Below are 16,250 nucleotides of genomic sequence, written 5' to 3'. Positions count from 1 at the left end.
TTTCTCAAACCTGTGATTCAAGTTAGTCAACAAGCAATTTTGTACTGCAGACCTGTTCACCATTCTTTGTGGTGTGGCTTGGCAACAAAGAAAGACCTATGGTAGAACTTATTCAAACATCTCAAGCTCTGTCTATAGTTCATGTTTAGGTTAGTCTCAGTTCTCACAGAAACAAGTTTCTGCACAAAATCTCATATTGTGGAACTATTCTACCACCTCTATTAACATGCATTCTCAAAACTTTCTCTCATGATGATAACATAGGCTCCCTCATTCCTTAGTTTCAGTAACACACAGGCAAGTCTGCCAGCTATGGGGAAAAAGTCAGTTTACACTCATGAACACATTCTTTAAGTCCTTATGTAACTACACTTAACAACAGGCCTTTTTTTATACTGGTCACCAGTTTTTAAGTAGAAATTCATCAAAGGGATAGGAGTTGTCCATGAGCAACAATTTTAAATTACATTTAAAACTTGCTTTGTTACTTGCCAGACATTTTATGTTATTGGGTAAATGATCAAAAATTTTTCTTGCTTCATATTTAACTCCACTGACAGTTTTAACAATGGGTGATAAAGCAATGTTGCAGTACATGCTCAGCTTTCTATTTTGAAAAGTGGTGAACCACTGGCAGAAGAGCAATCAGCAGCTGTCCTTTGAAACAGTCTAAGTATAAGCATTTGTCTAAAACATAGTGGAATACAAATTTCAGGATCTGGTTGCAAGTAGAAAAAGCTTTATCCTGATCAGTTTTAAAACATATTTATTTAACTTCAGCTTGAGGCAATATCACTGTGTTTAAGCCTGAATAGCATAAATCTTCATCCCCTGCCTCGATTCAGCTGAAGGGAACAGCTGTTTGCTCATTATTCTTCAAAGAAATAGCGCACATTGCAACACCTAGTAAAACCGAGTTACCCTTCTCAGCTACAAACTACAAAATATCCAGATGTTTCAGATGCACAAATGTTAAAGCTTTATTTGGTCACTTCTACACACCAAGTACTTTACAAAAAATAATTGTATTATTTATATATGACATTAATTGACAATTGTTGGTTTGTAACCATACAGATCTAGAAAATAAAAGATAACTGTGCTATGTTAACAAACAACAGCTAGCATATTCATTAATACTGAATAGTTCATCAACAGCAAACATCACTTGTTTTCAGACCCGTTACTTCAATGCTTTGCTACAGCTCTCAAATGCTGATGACAAAATGAAGATGTTGCCAATAAGTTAAGCAACAGATCTTGCAGCTGAAAATACACATCATTGAAATATAAATGCTATACCACAGGTTACACTACAATAAAAATCACACTTCTGTGGCACATCAATTTTAGTGACTGCTGGCTTACACTCTTGCCAAACTACTTACAGATAGAGATTCACATAAAAAACAAAATAAAAATCATGCATACAATACGTTACAATAATGTTTACAGATATAAAATTTCTGTTATCAACAGTGTGATATATATATCAAATCACTCCTCACAACAATAATGCAAAAACATAAAACCGAATATGGTACATTACACTTCAGTATATGCATTTGATGATCTGTCATAGTAAGGCAACTTCCCATCACATAAAAACAAATGATCTATTATAATCAAGCATCATGACCCATTATAGCCCTAGAGGAGGGTACAATCTATTATTACAAATCTTTATTCCATTCATGACAACACATGATTAAAAACAAAGGTACATAACAAAATATAACATTTTTTATCAGAGGAATGTTCTTAAATGTAACATAAAATTCAACTGCTTCCAATTATAACAACAAATAATACAAATTCTACATAAAGTACACAAAACAAAAAGCACACAAATACTGTTACACTCTGAAATCTGAATAAGATCACACACACATTTTTTATCTAATCAAAATATGAATTCACGAGGTGAGAACTACAGTCACATTAATGCCTCAGCCTTATCATACTAGTATTTCAAGCATAATCTTATATTATCTTGTACATCCAATAAATGGAGATTCACTTGCACATGAAAATAAAAATTCTCAGAACAGTAGAAAAATTAGATGAAACAATAATGAAATACTTACAAATTAATACTTTTCTACCATTACACGAGACTCTCGCTAATCAGGCCAACAGTAGTCTGACACACACCCAAAAACAAGTGCGCAATGAATAACTGTGCGCGACAATGCTTAGTTAAACAATGCTTTATATACTGTAAATGAAATGGTAGCTTTCTTTAAATTTCGGAATCATATCTTCTAAAAGGAAACACGTTACGCTAGACCTCAAGCAGAAACTCGAAATTTTAGATAAGTTAAACCGAGGTTCTTCGCTGTAAGCCATTGCTGCTGAGTTCAATGTTGGACAAGCAAGTATTTACAACATCAAAAAAAAAAAGATGACATTATTCAACAGTACTCAACACAAATGGATAGCGAGTTGGAAAAACGGAAGGTTATGCGAAAGAGTGAGAATGAAGAATTGGATGTAGCTGTTTATAGATGGTTCATACAGAAACGCAGTAAAGGAATTCCAGTCAGTGGTCTGATTATAAAGGAAAAAGCAGCTCCATTTAACAAACAACTTGGCAGTAGTAACTTGTTTGCAGCAAGTGAAGTCTGGCTATCACACTGGAAAGAACAACATGGCATTCGGCAGCTGACAGTCACCAGGGAAAGGACACTGATGAGTTTTTAAGCAAGATACAGAAGATAATAGAAGAAGAAGATTTAACAGTTGATGCCTTGTATAATGCTGATGATACAGGACTCTTTTACAAGATGCTTCCTTCAAAAATATTAGCTGCCAAGAACGAGAATGAAGCTCGTGGTTACAAGCAACAGAAACAGCATGTAACATTAATGGCAAGTTGAGATGCCAATGGGAGTCATAAACTACCGCTTATGATAACTCGAAAATCCCAACACCCACAATGTTTTCAACACAATGACATAAATACTCAATCAGCACAGTATTGCGCTCAGAAGAAAGCGTGGATAGACAGACAAATATTCTCTTGATGGTTCCATGAAACACTTGTACCAGCAGTGAGAAAAGAGCTAAAGATGAAAAAGCTTCCACTGAAAGGTATCCTTACAATTGACAATGCTCTCAGTCATGCTTCAGATGTTTCTCTAAAGTCAGATGGTGTACATGTACAAGCACTCTTTCTCCCACCCAATGTGACAGCCCTTTCAGCCCATGGACCAACGAATTTTGGAATGAATTAAACATCGTTATCGACATTTACTTCTTCTCTCCTTACTATATGAAAGTGAAAACGACTCTATTGAGGCTATGCTGAAGGTGTGGAAATCAATTAACATACATGATGCTGTTTTCCAAGCAGCCAAAGCATGGGATAAAGTGGAGAGCACTACCATAATTGAGAGCTGGAGACAATTGTGGCCACCCATTCATAACGAGTTGGATCCAGTAGTGAGTGACAGTGATGAGCCAGTCTATTTGGAATTATCAATTACTTTGTACACTGACATGTTCCACAACCTTCCAGGAGGAGAAGAAATTGATGATCAAGATGTTACTGAGTGGCTGAATGAGGAAAACTGTGATAAGGACCAAACTTTAACAGATGAAGAAATAATCAAAAGCGTGCAAGAAAGTAGTGATGAAAGTGATGATGAACTGGACACAGGAGGAGAGAGCATGACGATTTCTCACACTGCTGGTGCTGGGGTCTTCCTGGAGTATATTATGCAACAACCATATATGTGCAGTACCAATGTAATGCTTGTACAGCAGTTGCATGATAAAGCATGCTACCGTTGCGTATCATCATTGCAACAGTTAAAAATTAGGGACATGTTTCATAGTCAGTGATATGACTGTATAATTACGTACAGTATACACCCAAGGACTAAGTTTTCTGTGGAAATAAATGCATTTTTGAACTCAATAAACTATATCCTGTGTTTTAAAATTGTATCCTTTGGTTTAATAAAGTACAGTACACTATATCCCCTAGGTTTTCAAAATAAATAAAAAAACAAAATAAATGAATAAAATAAATTTCAGGCACTCAATAATCCGGCACCCATATGTCGCAAGAATGACCGGCTCAGCGAGAGTCTAGTGTATTAAAATATGTAGATCCACATATTTGATATGGTACATGTTTCATATATGTAATCTATGAAACATGTTAACACACACAATTGTTACACAAGTATATGATTGTTATGTACAAGATAACTTATAGATTCCAGTATATATTTCTCTTCGTACCTTGGGTCAAGAATACGGTTATAATATAGAAGCTTCAACATATAGCAGCAACTTTAATCTCCAGTTAAAAATCAACTGTAAATCTAGAAGCTGTTCTATTTCATTTAGTTTATGGAGGGGGGGGGGGGGGGGAGCTATGTACTGGTATTTCACTCATAAGGATGAAAATGAAAAGTAAAACAGATAGAAAATAAAGCTTTTTTTTCTAAAATATTATATTCATTCTAGTGGTGAAATATTCCAAACAGCCAATTTAGAAACACCATAAAACAATTTGTTTTAAATTGAGGTTGAACTAAGAAGAACAACAACAGTCTACTCAGTTTATTCACAATTTAGTACCCTACACTTACTTTTCACATACATAGCAGTAATATACAAAAAGGACCTCACCAAAATTGAAAAAGAACAGCTTCATAAATGAGATTACTGATGAAGCAAATGATTTAAAAATACATATATGTCTATTCCATCTTACATTGTTTCCTAAAGTTTTAACTTCAAGAATTTCCTTCACAGTGCACATTACATACTACATAAACACAATCCATTGCACTTAGGGATAGAGAATGCAATCTCATCTTCTGATCTTGTTGCAGTTAGGCTAGTTACAGACGTCGTATTTTCATAAACTCTTCCTATATTCTCATCATTTGCTAAACTGTTTATCACCCACAGAAGCAATCCTGTCATTTCCCTACTGTAAATAAGGTATTATACAACTGAACTGAGTTTAATAGCTAAAACTTTTCAATGTTTCTAATGCACAAATTTTAACAGTGTGGTTTTTACAATCAATTATTTGTAATATCACCACAGTAGCTCACAGAAATTCATAACACATACTATTATATTTTATACCTGGTCTACAAATATACTTTGCATAGTATTCCATTACAAACAACATTTCTGATTTAACTCTCACACTGTGTGTGCTAAAACTATGAACTATACAACAATCATTTTTATTTTAAAACATTTCACAAGACTTTATCACGTCCAGTAGTAATTTACTACAAAACAATGGATTTATATCTAACACACTACTACTTTTTGCATGCAGTCTACGCTAACAGTAATTTCACTGCACAGAGTACTTTCTGATTTACTGTTCAGTGTGTAATTGTTTTTAAGGAAACTTTTCAACATTCAGGGTGAATGTCCATTAAGTGTGACATTTTCCACAAATAAGTGATACACACAGGATCCAAATATGAAACACAAAAGATTGAATTTACCCTATCCATAACTAAATTGTATAGGCCTACATGAATTTACTCCTCTTATGCAAAATAAATTATACAGCCATTCACACAGCTTAACAGAAGAAGTAAGTGTGAAACTGGCAATGGCAAAGCAGTATTAATGCTGCACAGTACCATGAACAAGAGTTATTAAATCAGGAAATAGACAATATAGCATCTGATTTATTTAATGAATCATCGGTTATCTGAATTGTACACTGTAAGTGCTTTGGAAAAAAATTATACGTAAGCAACTGTATAAACGGTCCTTTAGCATAATGTTGCATGCTGTCGTAACACTACCTGCATATATTTCTATACAACAGCTGCTCACCATTTTCATGAACTTATGCTGTTATAGGGAGCTGTAGTGACAAGTTTACATGGATGCCCATAGCAAAAGTTCAAGTGCCCAAAAGAGGGGAAGGGGATTAAAACAATGAATCAAACACACTAACAGGGGCTTGAAACCAGGGCACACAAGCTAGACAGTAACAATTTGTCACAATTCCTAGGTCTTGGTCTGCAGCCAGGATTTCAACACAGTGTGGGATCCATAGTATTTTCTCTGAAAGGAAATTCTTCATGTCAAATTCCCCTGCAGTGATTTAGTCCCTCCCTTCCTCTGGCTGTCTATGTTTTCCTTGCATGCTGCCATGTACATTGGATTGGCATTACAGCACCCTACAGTACCATCTGAACCTAAAGATGGTGTGCTGTTGTTACACTTGAGAAGCATTTAAGCAATTTTTACATCAGGAAAGAATCAAGTGTGACCAAAAAATACTATAAAATTAATAGTAAGTTGTATTGTGACTAAGAAATCTGTATAACTTATCTATTGTAAACTCCTGAAAGCAGTGGAAATATATGAGATGCAGACATCATTTACAATAGATCGTCATTAAAAGAATATATATTTCTATTAATAGATGTGTTCTTTTTTATAGTTTATTAGTGCTCACAAACTGCATAACATAGAACTCATATAAAATCACTTACTCAGGCAATAATTTTATAATCGGTCCTGGAGAAGAGATCATCACGACGTATCTGATGATTTACCATTATTGAAACCTTGAAACAACACTATGAACCACAGGCAACAACTCATAAAATTCTAAGCAACACCTTAACAATGAATTAGTTACAATTTTGAATTTTAAACTATATTAGGAAGCAACCAAGCTCTCCTGTACATATACTGACATTAAGCTCACCTGAATACCTGAAATGGTAAGAGTAACAAATATTTAAGTCCAAATGCAAAGGGGTGGCAATAACTACAGGTTCATATCAGAAGTAAGAAAAAATTTGAATAAAATTTTCATGGATACAACTGTGAATCCAGATTACTAATAGTAATTAACAAACATAAAAATCAGGACTAGTGAATGCAAGAAAATCTAACATTTGGATGAAACATAACAATTTGTTTGAATTTCTTTTTGTAGCAAACATAAACAGAGAATCATCATTGCAGAATTTTAACACAGTACTAGTGATCCAAAATTCTCAAATTGCCTGACACTATTTTATTTTCCAACACTGCCCCTGATGGTATATCAATTCTGTCACCATGATTAGCAACAATAATTACAGTGCCTTTCAGAGACACACCCCTCCCAAATGTCACATCACCAGAAACAGTTAAATGATCGAGTTCAAGAAGATCTGGAATATCCGCAAATCTTGATAGAAATTCCTTTACTTTTGCGAAATGATTGTCACCCAGCTTGACCAATGGTGTCGTGGGGAACATGCGCAAGGGGCTCATAACAAGAGAGCCATGGTTGAGGCTGTATAAGTTACTTTTCACTAACAGTAAATCTGATGTCTTCTTGACTGGCAAGAAACGCATCCGAGGAACATTTATACCGAGGCCACCATTAAAAGTCTTCATTGCTGCACCTACAGCAGTCTCTAGTTGAATAACATTCAGTCCGTTAGCTAATGTTTTATTGTTCACAATAATTTCCATATTCAGTGTTTTTTCTTGCAGCACTCGTTCTATAGCACTGAGTTTTACCCATAAATTATTTGTATTGAAGAATTTGAAAGTCTTTACTGACTTGAAATCATCGATATGTTCTTTAGGAACTTGTGCAATTTCCAGCAATCGTAACTTTTGTTCATATTGTATTAAGGTACCACCTTTCACGTCAGCTCTTGTCTTGTCTGTTACCTCCATCACAAATTCTGGTGATCTGTCTTCGGGGCGAAAGAGAAGATTCAGAATTTTTGGATCAACAGTTGCTCCAAGGTTGTCAATATTAGATATAAAACAATATTCACGACCTTGTTGAATAAACTCTTTTAAGAGCCCACAGTTTCTGAAGCTGTCATAAAAATCACCGTGGCCAGGTGGATACCATGCTTCCATGTCACCTTCAATATCACATGTTCTTGCAATCGGTAGTAACGTATCCCTGCTGATTCTTGGGAAACAGCTCTGGTTGAAAGTATATATCTCGACTTGAAGACCTTTATATCTACGTACAAATTTTTGGGTATCATCGTCGGTGTTGAACGAGTTCATTAAAACAAGGGGTACATTGACATCGTACGTCTTATTGAGATGTTCAATTTGTTGCACAGTGAGATCAAGAAAATTTAATTCGTTTCGCACATGAATCATAGACTTAGGGCCATGGCAACCCATTGAAGTTCCCAGACCACCATTCAACTTGATTACAACAAGTTTGTTTAACATCTCGCGCACGAGTTGTGTTGACGGTTCCGGAAGAGAAAAGTAATCCTTAACGGCATCTTCGGGAAGCTTTTCAATACGTTCCCAGATAATTGATGGACCCTTTTCGCTGAGAAAGCGCTCAAAAAGCTGCCTAAAACATTCAAGTTGTGTTCTCAGTTTTGGAATTTGATTCTCAGTGGCGGTACTCAACAGGCTGTCAAGTTCATGCTGCAGTTGGTTAACAGCGTCGCGTTTAGTCATTTCTTTAAATTCATGAGATCCTGATGGAACTCTTTGATGACTAAATTTCTCTTTTTTACCGTATGTGCCCACGACATTAACTTCCATCTTCGTGCTCCAGTAAAAAATAAGGAAACAATTGAGTCTATGTTATTTAAGTTTATGTATTAACAATTAACTTTCAGTTTAAAAATTCAATGTCTCTCTTATCAGTTCTGTTATGATCTACAGCTAGAAAGGAAATAAAACGCAGCTGATCACTAAATCAACAGCGACACTATTTACCACCACATGACACACATAATAACAAACTGTTATCATCACATCAACATGTCATATAAACAACACCGGTACACTACTGTATATATATCAGTGGCAAGTGTCAAAGATTCAGAGCATTCCAAAGCACGAAGCAAAACCAAAGAAATATCTAGCGTACGAATGACACATGGAGGTAGAATAGCTCCATGGAATGACAAACCCGGCAGTCACATCAAAGTTAATATTCGCAGCCCTGTCCGTCCGTCAGGTCCGGTGATCTCAATATGAATATAAACAGGATGTACGACCGTAGTGCTCTGGATCTGTGAAAATCACGAGGGCCGATTATCGCTAGGTTGGCAACTCCGAACGTATTAGTCGTGTTGTTTTGCGCTTTATGTCGTTTGTAAATAAGTTGTGAACGACTGGTTACCTTTATAAACGTATAATAGTGAAGTACTGTGTAGCTTATGGTTGTAGAGAACTGCAAAGGAAATGGAGTTCAGCTTCATAGGTAAATTATATTTTTATTCAGAACTAGTGTTTTTACTGCATTGTATTTGATGTATGAATTGCAGCACTGTAGACGTTACTTCTCTTATTCAGCCCTATAGTCGCCTCTTGTTTAAAGTAGATTTCCATTTTTTCGGTTGGGAATTCAAAAATTATGAGTACGAGTAAATTGCTGGGAGCTCTGGTCCCTTACTGCCTACAGTTAATAAGTGTCCAACACTTCGAAGAAAATTGCTTCCAAACGAGACCAGGAGCATTATTAATTTGCTAAAAGACGATATCGTCCCGTCTGTCTGTGGCTTTCCCAAACATCTACAGAAAAATATGGTTGCAAGGAAATAATTTATTCGAAAAGAACATGTTAGGACTCATAAGTTAAATATATTAAAAACGTTTACATTATAATTGTATCATCAAAATAATAGCTACTTACCAGCAAAGTATTGTGTGTTAGTGCGCTTACAGGCTATTATAATTGTGAACTATTGTGTATGCAAAATTACAATGATCTTCTTTCTTGTATGATGTAAACCAGGCAGATATACGAGGGCGATTCAGAAAGTAACCTCCGATTGGTCACAGTGCGGGTTGTGGGGGGGAGTAGCGACGCCATCTGTGCGTTCACGCACTCAACAGGTCAGTCGGCATCAAGCCGTGGTCGAGTGAACGTCGTACCTGCGCTAGTTTAGTTTTTGTGTCAGTTTGAAATGTGTGCTGCAATAGAAAACCCTGCCAAATGTGAAGTGCGTGCTGTCATAAGGTTTTTTACAGCCAAAGGATATTCTGCAGCAGCTATTCATCGTGAGCTTTGTGCCGTGTACGGCCCAAGAGTTATGAGTGAAGGAGTTGTCCATGAATGGGTACGTTTATTTAAAAGTGGACGAGAAGACGTTCATGATGAAGAGAGGAGTGGTAGACCATCATTGGTGACTGACGAACTCGTTCAGACAGTTGATGCAAAAGTTCGTGAAAATCGACGTTTCTCAATGTCGGAGTTGTCTACTGGTTTTCCACAGATTTCTAAGACTCTCTTGTACGAGATAGTGACAGCAAGATTGGGTTACCGTAAGTTCTGTGCACGATGGGTGCCCAAAATTCTTACCGACCACCACAAAACTCAAAGAATGGCCTCTGCATTAGACTTTCTGTCACGTTATGAGGACGAAGGAGAACCACTGTTAAACAGAATCGTGACCGGTGACGAAACCTGAATTAAGTACGTGAACCCTGAGACAAAAGAACAATCAAAGATGTGGGCAGTTTCAAATTCGCCTACCAAACCAAGAAAAGCCTCGCAAGATTTTTCTGACAGAAAACTGATGGCAACGGTGTTTTGGGATGCCAAAGGGGTGTTGTTGGTTGAATTCATGGAACGTGGTACGACCATTAATCAAGACGTGTACTGTGAAACAATAAAAAAGTTACGACGGCTATACAGAACAAACGCTGTGGTATGCTGACTTCCGGTATCGTTTTTTTGCACGATAACGCCCGTCCTCACTCTGCTCGCAGAACAACGGCCCTTCTTGAGTCCTTCAAGTGGGACGTTATCAACCATCCACCTTACAGCCCAGACCTGGCGCCAAGTGATTATCACCTCTTCATGCATTTGAAGAAATGGCTCGGGTCACAGCGGTTTGATGACGACGAAGAGCTCAAAGATGCGGTCACAGGCTGGCTCCAGGCACAAGCGGGTGATTTTTATGCAGAAGGAATTTCAAAGCTTGTGAAGAGATACGATAAGTGCCTCAATCGCTATGGAGACTATGTAGAAAAATAGTGCAAAGATGTAGTTGTAAGATGTATATATTAAGATATTTTTATTTAACTTGGTGTATTTTTTTAAATCAACTGGAGGTTACTTTCTGAACGGCCCTCGTACTTTTGGCAAAGTCTCCTGAAGCACATGGTGAAAACAAAGCAACACAGACAAATCTCCATTTGCCAACAGAAATAAATTACATGAAGAAGATGACAAGGGTGCAAATGGTCGTGATCTGAAGAAACAAAAAGATCTCAATGATGACCCAGCTGGCGGATGGGCTTTAAAAAAATGACACCTTAATAGTGATGTGGAGAATCATTTGAAATTTAGTTTTAGTGATTTTCCATTGCATTTCATTGTTAACCACTTGAAAAACTGTGAGCGGAAATCAAGCTAGACGGTACTCTGATATCATAAAAGAGTTTGCTCTCGCATTAAATATTTATCCACCTGAAGCTCACTTACAGACATCTCAGATCCTTATTTTGTTTGCCCCATCCAAACTACATCAGATCTTGGATTTCTTCTGTCACTGTGAGTCTGGGTTCATAAGTGAAGTGTTCAGTTACTTGAAAGAAAATGTAAAAAAGAACACTGCTTAAAAGAATGCACATTAATTTTTGACAGTATGATGATTTGAAAGCTATTGTTATGGAACAACAGTAGAAAAATGAATAGCGGCTATGTCAATATTGGTGCCACTAGGCCAGTAGATTCTAATGAACTAGCAAGAGACGCATTAGTCTTTCAATTCATATAGTACAGAAAAAAAATTTAAATGCTAACTTGTATTTTTTTGTACATAATGTTTAAAATTTTACATTGCGAAGAATGTTATTTAATAACTTCACTGGCAGTTAAATATCTCTTTCTTACAGGAGATGGATTGTTTTGCATTCTTTGCGACAATGGAAATTTATTATCGTCGTTAAGCGTTATTCTGTAGAATTCTAATAAACCAGTTTGTCTTTTTTATTTATGAGGAACTTGCTTTAGTCCTAAATCATTTAAAGGCATAGAAGAAAGACAAGTTTTAAGTTTTGTATGTAAATGAAATGTAAATTTTGAAATTGGCGTATTGCGATTTTCGTACAGTGGTGTAAATTTGGGTGTGAAGTTCGACTATGGATTCGACAAAAGTTTACTAGAAGGGCAATAAAATTGGAATACATGGACATACAAAGCAAACACCTGTCTACATGGTATTCCTGGAGAGCTAACTTGTAGGACCAGCAAAAGTGCTACTGCTCAACTAAAAGAGACATATAAGAAAGCACTAAATAATTATCGTAAGGCTGACAGCAATGCCGTAATTGTATTGAATATGAATATGACAGAGGAAACATTGGAGAAAATAATGCATCTTAATACACCTCGAGAAGTATGAGCAGAATTGTATAAATTATTTGACGGTGTCTCTGAAGATCGTTTATGACTTTGTTTACATTTTTTTGGGGGGGGCATGTGGAATGGTTTGAAGCAAGACCTGGCCAAAGATGTAGAAAATAATCCAGAACTTCCAAATGTTAGACACGCTACCAGATGAGTGTTTCTCATTTAAATCAATTTTGATGATTATGTCAAAAAGTGATAGAACAGTTGATTACTTGATAACTCAACTTTGTGCATATGAGAAAGTTTTGTTGAGTGAAGGAGGAGATTCTACATCTCAAGAGGCTCTTATAAGTAATTCATTGAAATAATCTTCTTAACGACAACAGTGGAAATAGAAAGTTGTCTCTCATTACTGTAAGAAGCCAAATCAATGATCAAGAACTGCTAAAAATGGACTGCAGATGCTCAACAACAAGAGCCTCAGAAAAGTGATTTGTTGGAAGCTGCTAAGACTCCAAATACCAACATGGTTCTCCTCAGTGAAACAAATATTGTTTGTTATCTGAATGTGATACTGGTAGCTGGTATGTAGAGAAAGGTGCAACAAGTCATATCGCCAATGCTGACAGTGATAGTGTTGAGACTGTTGGCAAGGGTATAATAGAAATAGAAGCAATAGTGAATGAAAAGTGGCAAAAATTAAAAAGAATCTATGTTCAGTCTTAGCAGCACAAGACAAAAATCCAAAAAGTACATTTTTAGCCACAACAGAAAGGTATTATTTTAAAATCGGTGAACTCGAAAACCCAGTTGGCTATCAAGATCGTTATGGAGACTATTATAATTAATGATAAGAAGTATTCCTGCTGAAGTAAATTAAAGCAGCCGAGAAAATTTGCTACAATTGTATCATGAAAGATATGGACACTGACGTGAGGGACATGTCAAGATGTTAATCTCCAAGATCTTAGGCTTAAATGTGGGATTGGACTCTAAGCTCTGTGAAGGCTGTATTCATGTTAAACCACATTGGCTTCCATTTGGCAGCCATAAGAGAGCTTCTGAACCGGGAGAGCTGATTTGTAAGGATGTATATGTTCCTTTAGAAAAGTCCAATTTAGGGTATCGCTACTTTGTGTCATTCAAAGATGATTACAGTAAATTTCGAGCTGTTTACATTGTCAAGGAAAAATCAGAACTTCCTAATAAACTCAGGCAGTTTATAATTGAAGCAAATACTGCTGGGTATACAATTAAAAGCCTCTTAAGCGGTGATGGAGGAGAGTTCAACAACAGGCAGACAAGAGAGAGTTTACAGAAGGAGGACATAATCCAGTCTTTTACTATGCTGTACGCTCCACAAAAAGGGATGCAGTGAAAGAGTAAATCGTTGTCTTGCTATGATGCATATTCATGCAAACATTCCTCAGTTGTTTTGGACTGAAATGAAAAATCCTTCAAGTATACATCCTGAATTGGCTGGGACCTTCCAACATTTTAGGGATGTCTCCATACGAAATGTGCTATCGAAAGAAGTCTGGCGTGAAGCACCTACGAATAATAGGCTCTAATTGTTATATGGATCGAAAAGCAATAAAAGGGATTCTGATTGGCTATGACCACAACGACGGTTATCAGATCTAGTGTGAAGAAAATCGTCAGTTAATAAGATTGCAGGATGTTATTTTTGAAGAGTAAATTATGCAAAAGAGAAGTTCAGTAGTTCCTGTGGACCTTGATCTTTCTCGTCAGAAGTCTCAAGAGTCATCAGACGAAATTAAGAACAAAATAAAATTTACTTTTCCAAAAGAAAACGAGTTCCATAATTATGATGACTTACAGGATGAAACAGAATAGAAATTAGAACAAAATGATTTCGATAATTATGACGATTTACGGAATGAAACTGAAGACAGATTAGAAGAATCTGATGAGGGAAGGATTAGGCCACAATTGCATGACCGTTTAACGCTAAAACGTCTGGAAAGACTTCAAGACTATGTAATGCAGTTGAAAGTTGGACGTCTATGATTTTGCTGCGTGCACACACAAACTCTGAGTCTGGGATATTATTATCGCGAGTAGCAGCGAGCGAGCAGTTGTCGAGGCAGTGTCGGATACATATGGGTGGGGGGGGGGGGAGGGGGAGGGCGACCCCCTCTTACGGGACCGTCTGCATTGCCACCTCTGCCGCCCCCTGCAGTCATCCCGCACGCTATTCATTCGTTTCTTTCGTCAGTCGACTCGACCGAATTGAATTATCGAGTAGTTGTACTTTGCTATGTAGCACGTGCATCCGCGTTTCTGTCTGGCGCATAGATAACTAACACATACCTACGTGAAAAGTCATGGCCATTCTAGTGATCATGATACGTTATTCTGTCTGGCATTTGTTCGAGAAAAGTGGCGAATATTCTACTGTTTTCTAGTATAAAGAACGTTCGACATGTAGCGTCATAAATACGACTATTCGCGGAATAGGAAGCAAGTTTACATTCAGAAGCAAGAATATTAAGACTGAAGAATGAATAAGTAAAAAGTCCTACTTGTAGCAAGTGCAAGTGTGAAAATTAGTCAAGAGTGAGATGATGTAATTAACCAATTTGCCAGGAAGAATAGGTGCATAGAATTCATCATTTAAGGAAGAGAACCACAATTGTAATTTTTTTATATCATAAGATGGCATTGCCTTGTGTATGTGTATAATCAGGGTAAATGAAATTTTCTTAAACTTGTTTTTCTGTATCCTTCACTGTGTCGAGGGGAGTTGGAGGTGGTTGTACGCAGGGTGCAGTGGAGAGTACCATGCAACATGAGAGATTGCAGCATGCCATGATCGTGCTGGTATTGCTGGAAGAGACTTTGGCACTAATTGAGAATTTGTTTGGTAATTTTTCTTTACGCTGAACGTAGTTGTTGGTTGCTTGCACACTGGAGGGATTTTGTCAGATTTGTGTATGGATACACTCAGAGTAATATTCAAATCTTTGTTGTGCCCAGAAAGGTGTTTATTGATTATAGACATTGTGAAATAATGAAAGTTTGTCAGAATTTAAATCATCAACTTTCTGAATATAGTAAATTAAAAGTTTTTATTAGTTTACAACATTTTTCTTTACATCGTTTAAGATTAGCAAACCAAACCCCTTCTGATCATTCAATTTCTGTGTATAAAAGTATGGCAGTAATTGTTGCAATTATTCGATGCATTGCACTCTGCATGGATCGCAGTATTGCTTTTTGACATATTTTAGCATGTTACTGATCAGATGAGGTAAGTTGTCTGTTCCACAAAGGAGCATTACAGAACAGTTTGTAGGAGACATTAGAGTATGTTTTTAAAACTCACAGTCATCTGGTTGATAACTGATTTCCTTATTATTTGTGGGAGGAGTAATTAATTTTCTGTTCAAATTTCTGTTTATTTTTGTTCTCAGTCAGAATTTTGTCATGGTCAGAGATGGAATGTCAGACGCATATTTCTGTACATCATTTAAAATAATTAGAAACACGTTTCACATTTAATGGCGTTTGAGAAAACGGAATCTTATTGTGACGCCATAAATTCGAGTCAATGAGACGACAGGAAAGCAGCAATGGATCAAGATATGGCGGCACACCAATAAAATGGAACTTAGACTTTGGAAGATTTGCCTCCTGGAAAGACAGCAATTCCATGTTAGTGGATCTACAAACTGGAGACGAATGCTGATAGATCGGTAGATAGATTCAGAGCAAAATTGGTTATCAAGGGATTTTCTCATAAGAAAGGGACCAATTATAAACGAACTTTCAGCCCTGTGGCAAAGATGTCGACTATTCGAACATTACTCAGCGTTGCATCCAAAGAGAAGATGAACATTACATAAATAGAAGTGACTGCTGTGTTTCTTAATGGTGACCTGAAGGAAACGATTTTTATAACACAACCTGATGGTTATAATGCTGG

At 36.6% G+C, this 16,250-nt stretch overlaps 1 protein-coding gene across 1 annotated transcript; it reads right to left on the bottom strand.

Moving 5' to 3' along the window:
- Window positions 1-772: 772 nt before the first annotated feature.
- On the bottom strand, window positions 773-8,718 carry LOC124711556 (UTP--glucose-1-phosphate uridylyltransferase-like). The gene has a single exon (XM_047241691.1). It carries the CDS (start codon window positions 8,533-8,535, stop codon window positions 6,994-6,996), a length of 1,542 nt encoding a protein of 513 aa, XP_047097647.1. The 5' UTR covers window positions 8,536-8,718; the 3' UTR covers window positions 773-6,993.
- Window positions 8,719-16,250: the final 7,532 nt, after the last annotated feature.

The sequence above is a fragment of the Schistocerca piceifrons genome, chromosome 8 (assembly GCF_021461385.2).
Source record: "Schistocerca piceifrons isolate TAMUIC-IGC-003096 chromosome 8, iqSchPice1.1, whole genome shotgun sequence".
Taxonomy (NCBI): Eukaryota; Metazoa; Arthropoda; class Insecta; order Orthoptera; family Acrididae; genus Schistocerca; species Schistocerca piceifrons.
The sequence above is the reverse complement of the archived record's forward strand: the minus strand, read 5'-3'. Positions and strand labels throughout refer to the sequence as shown.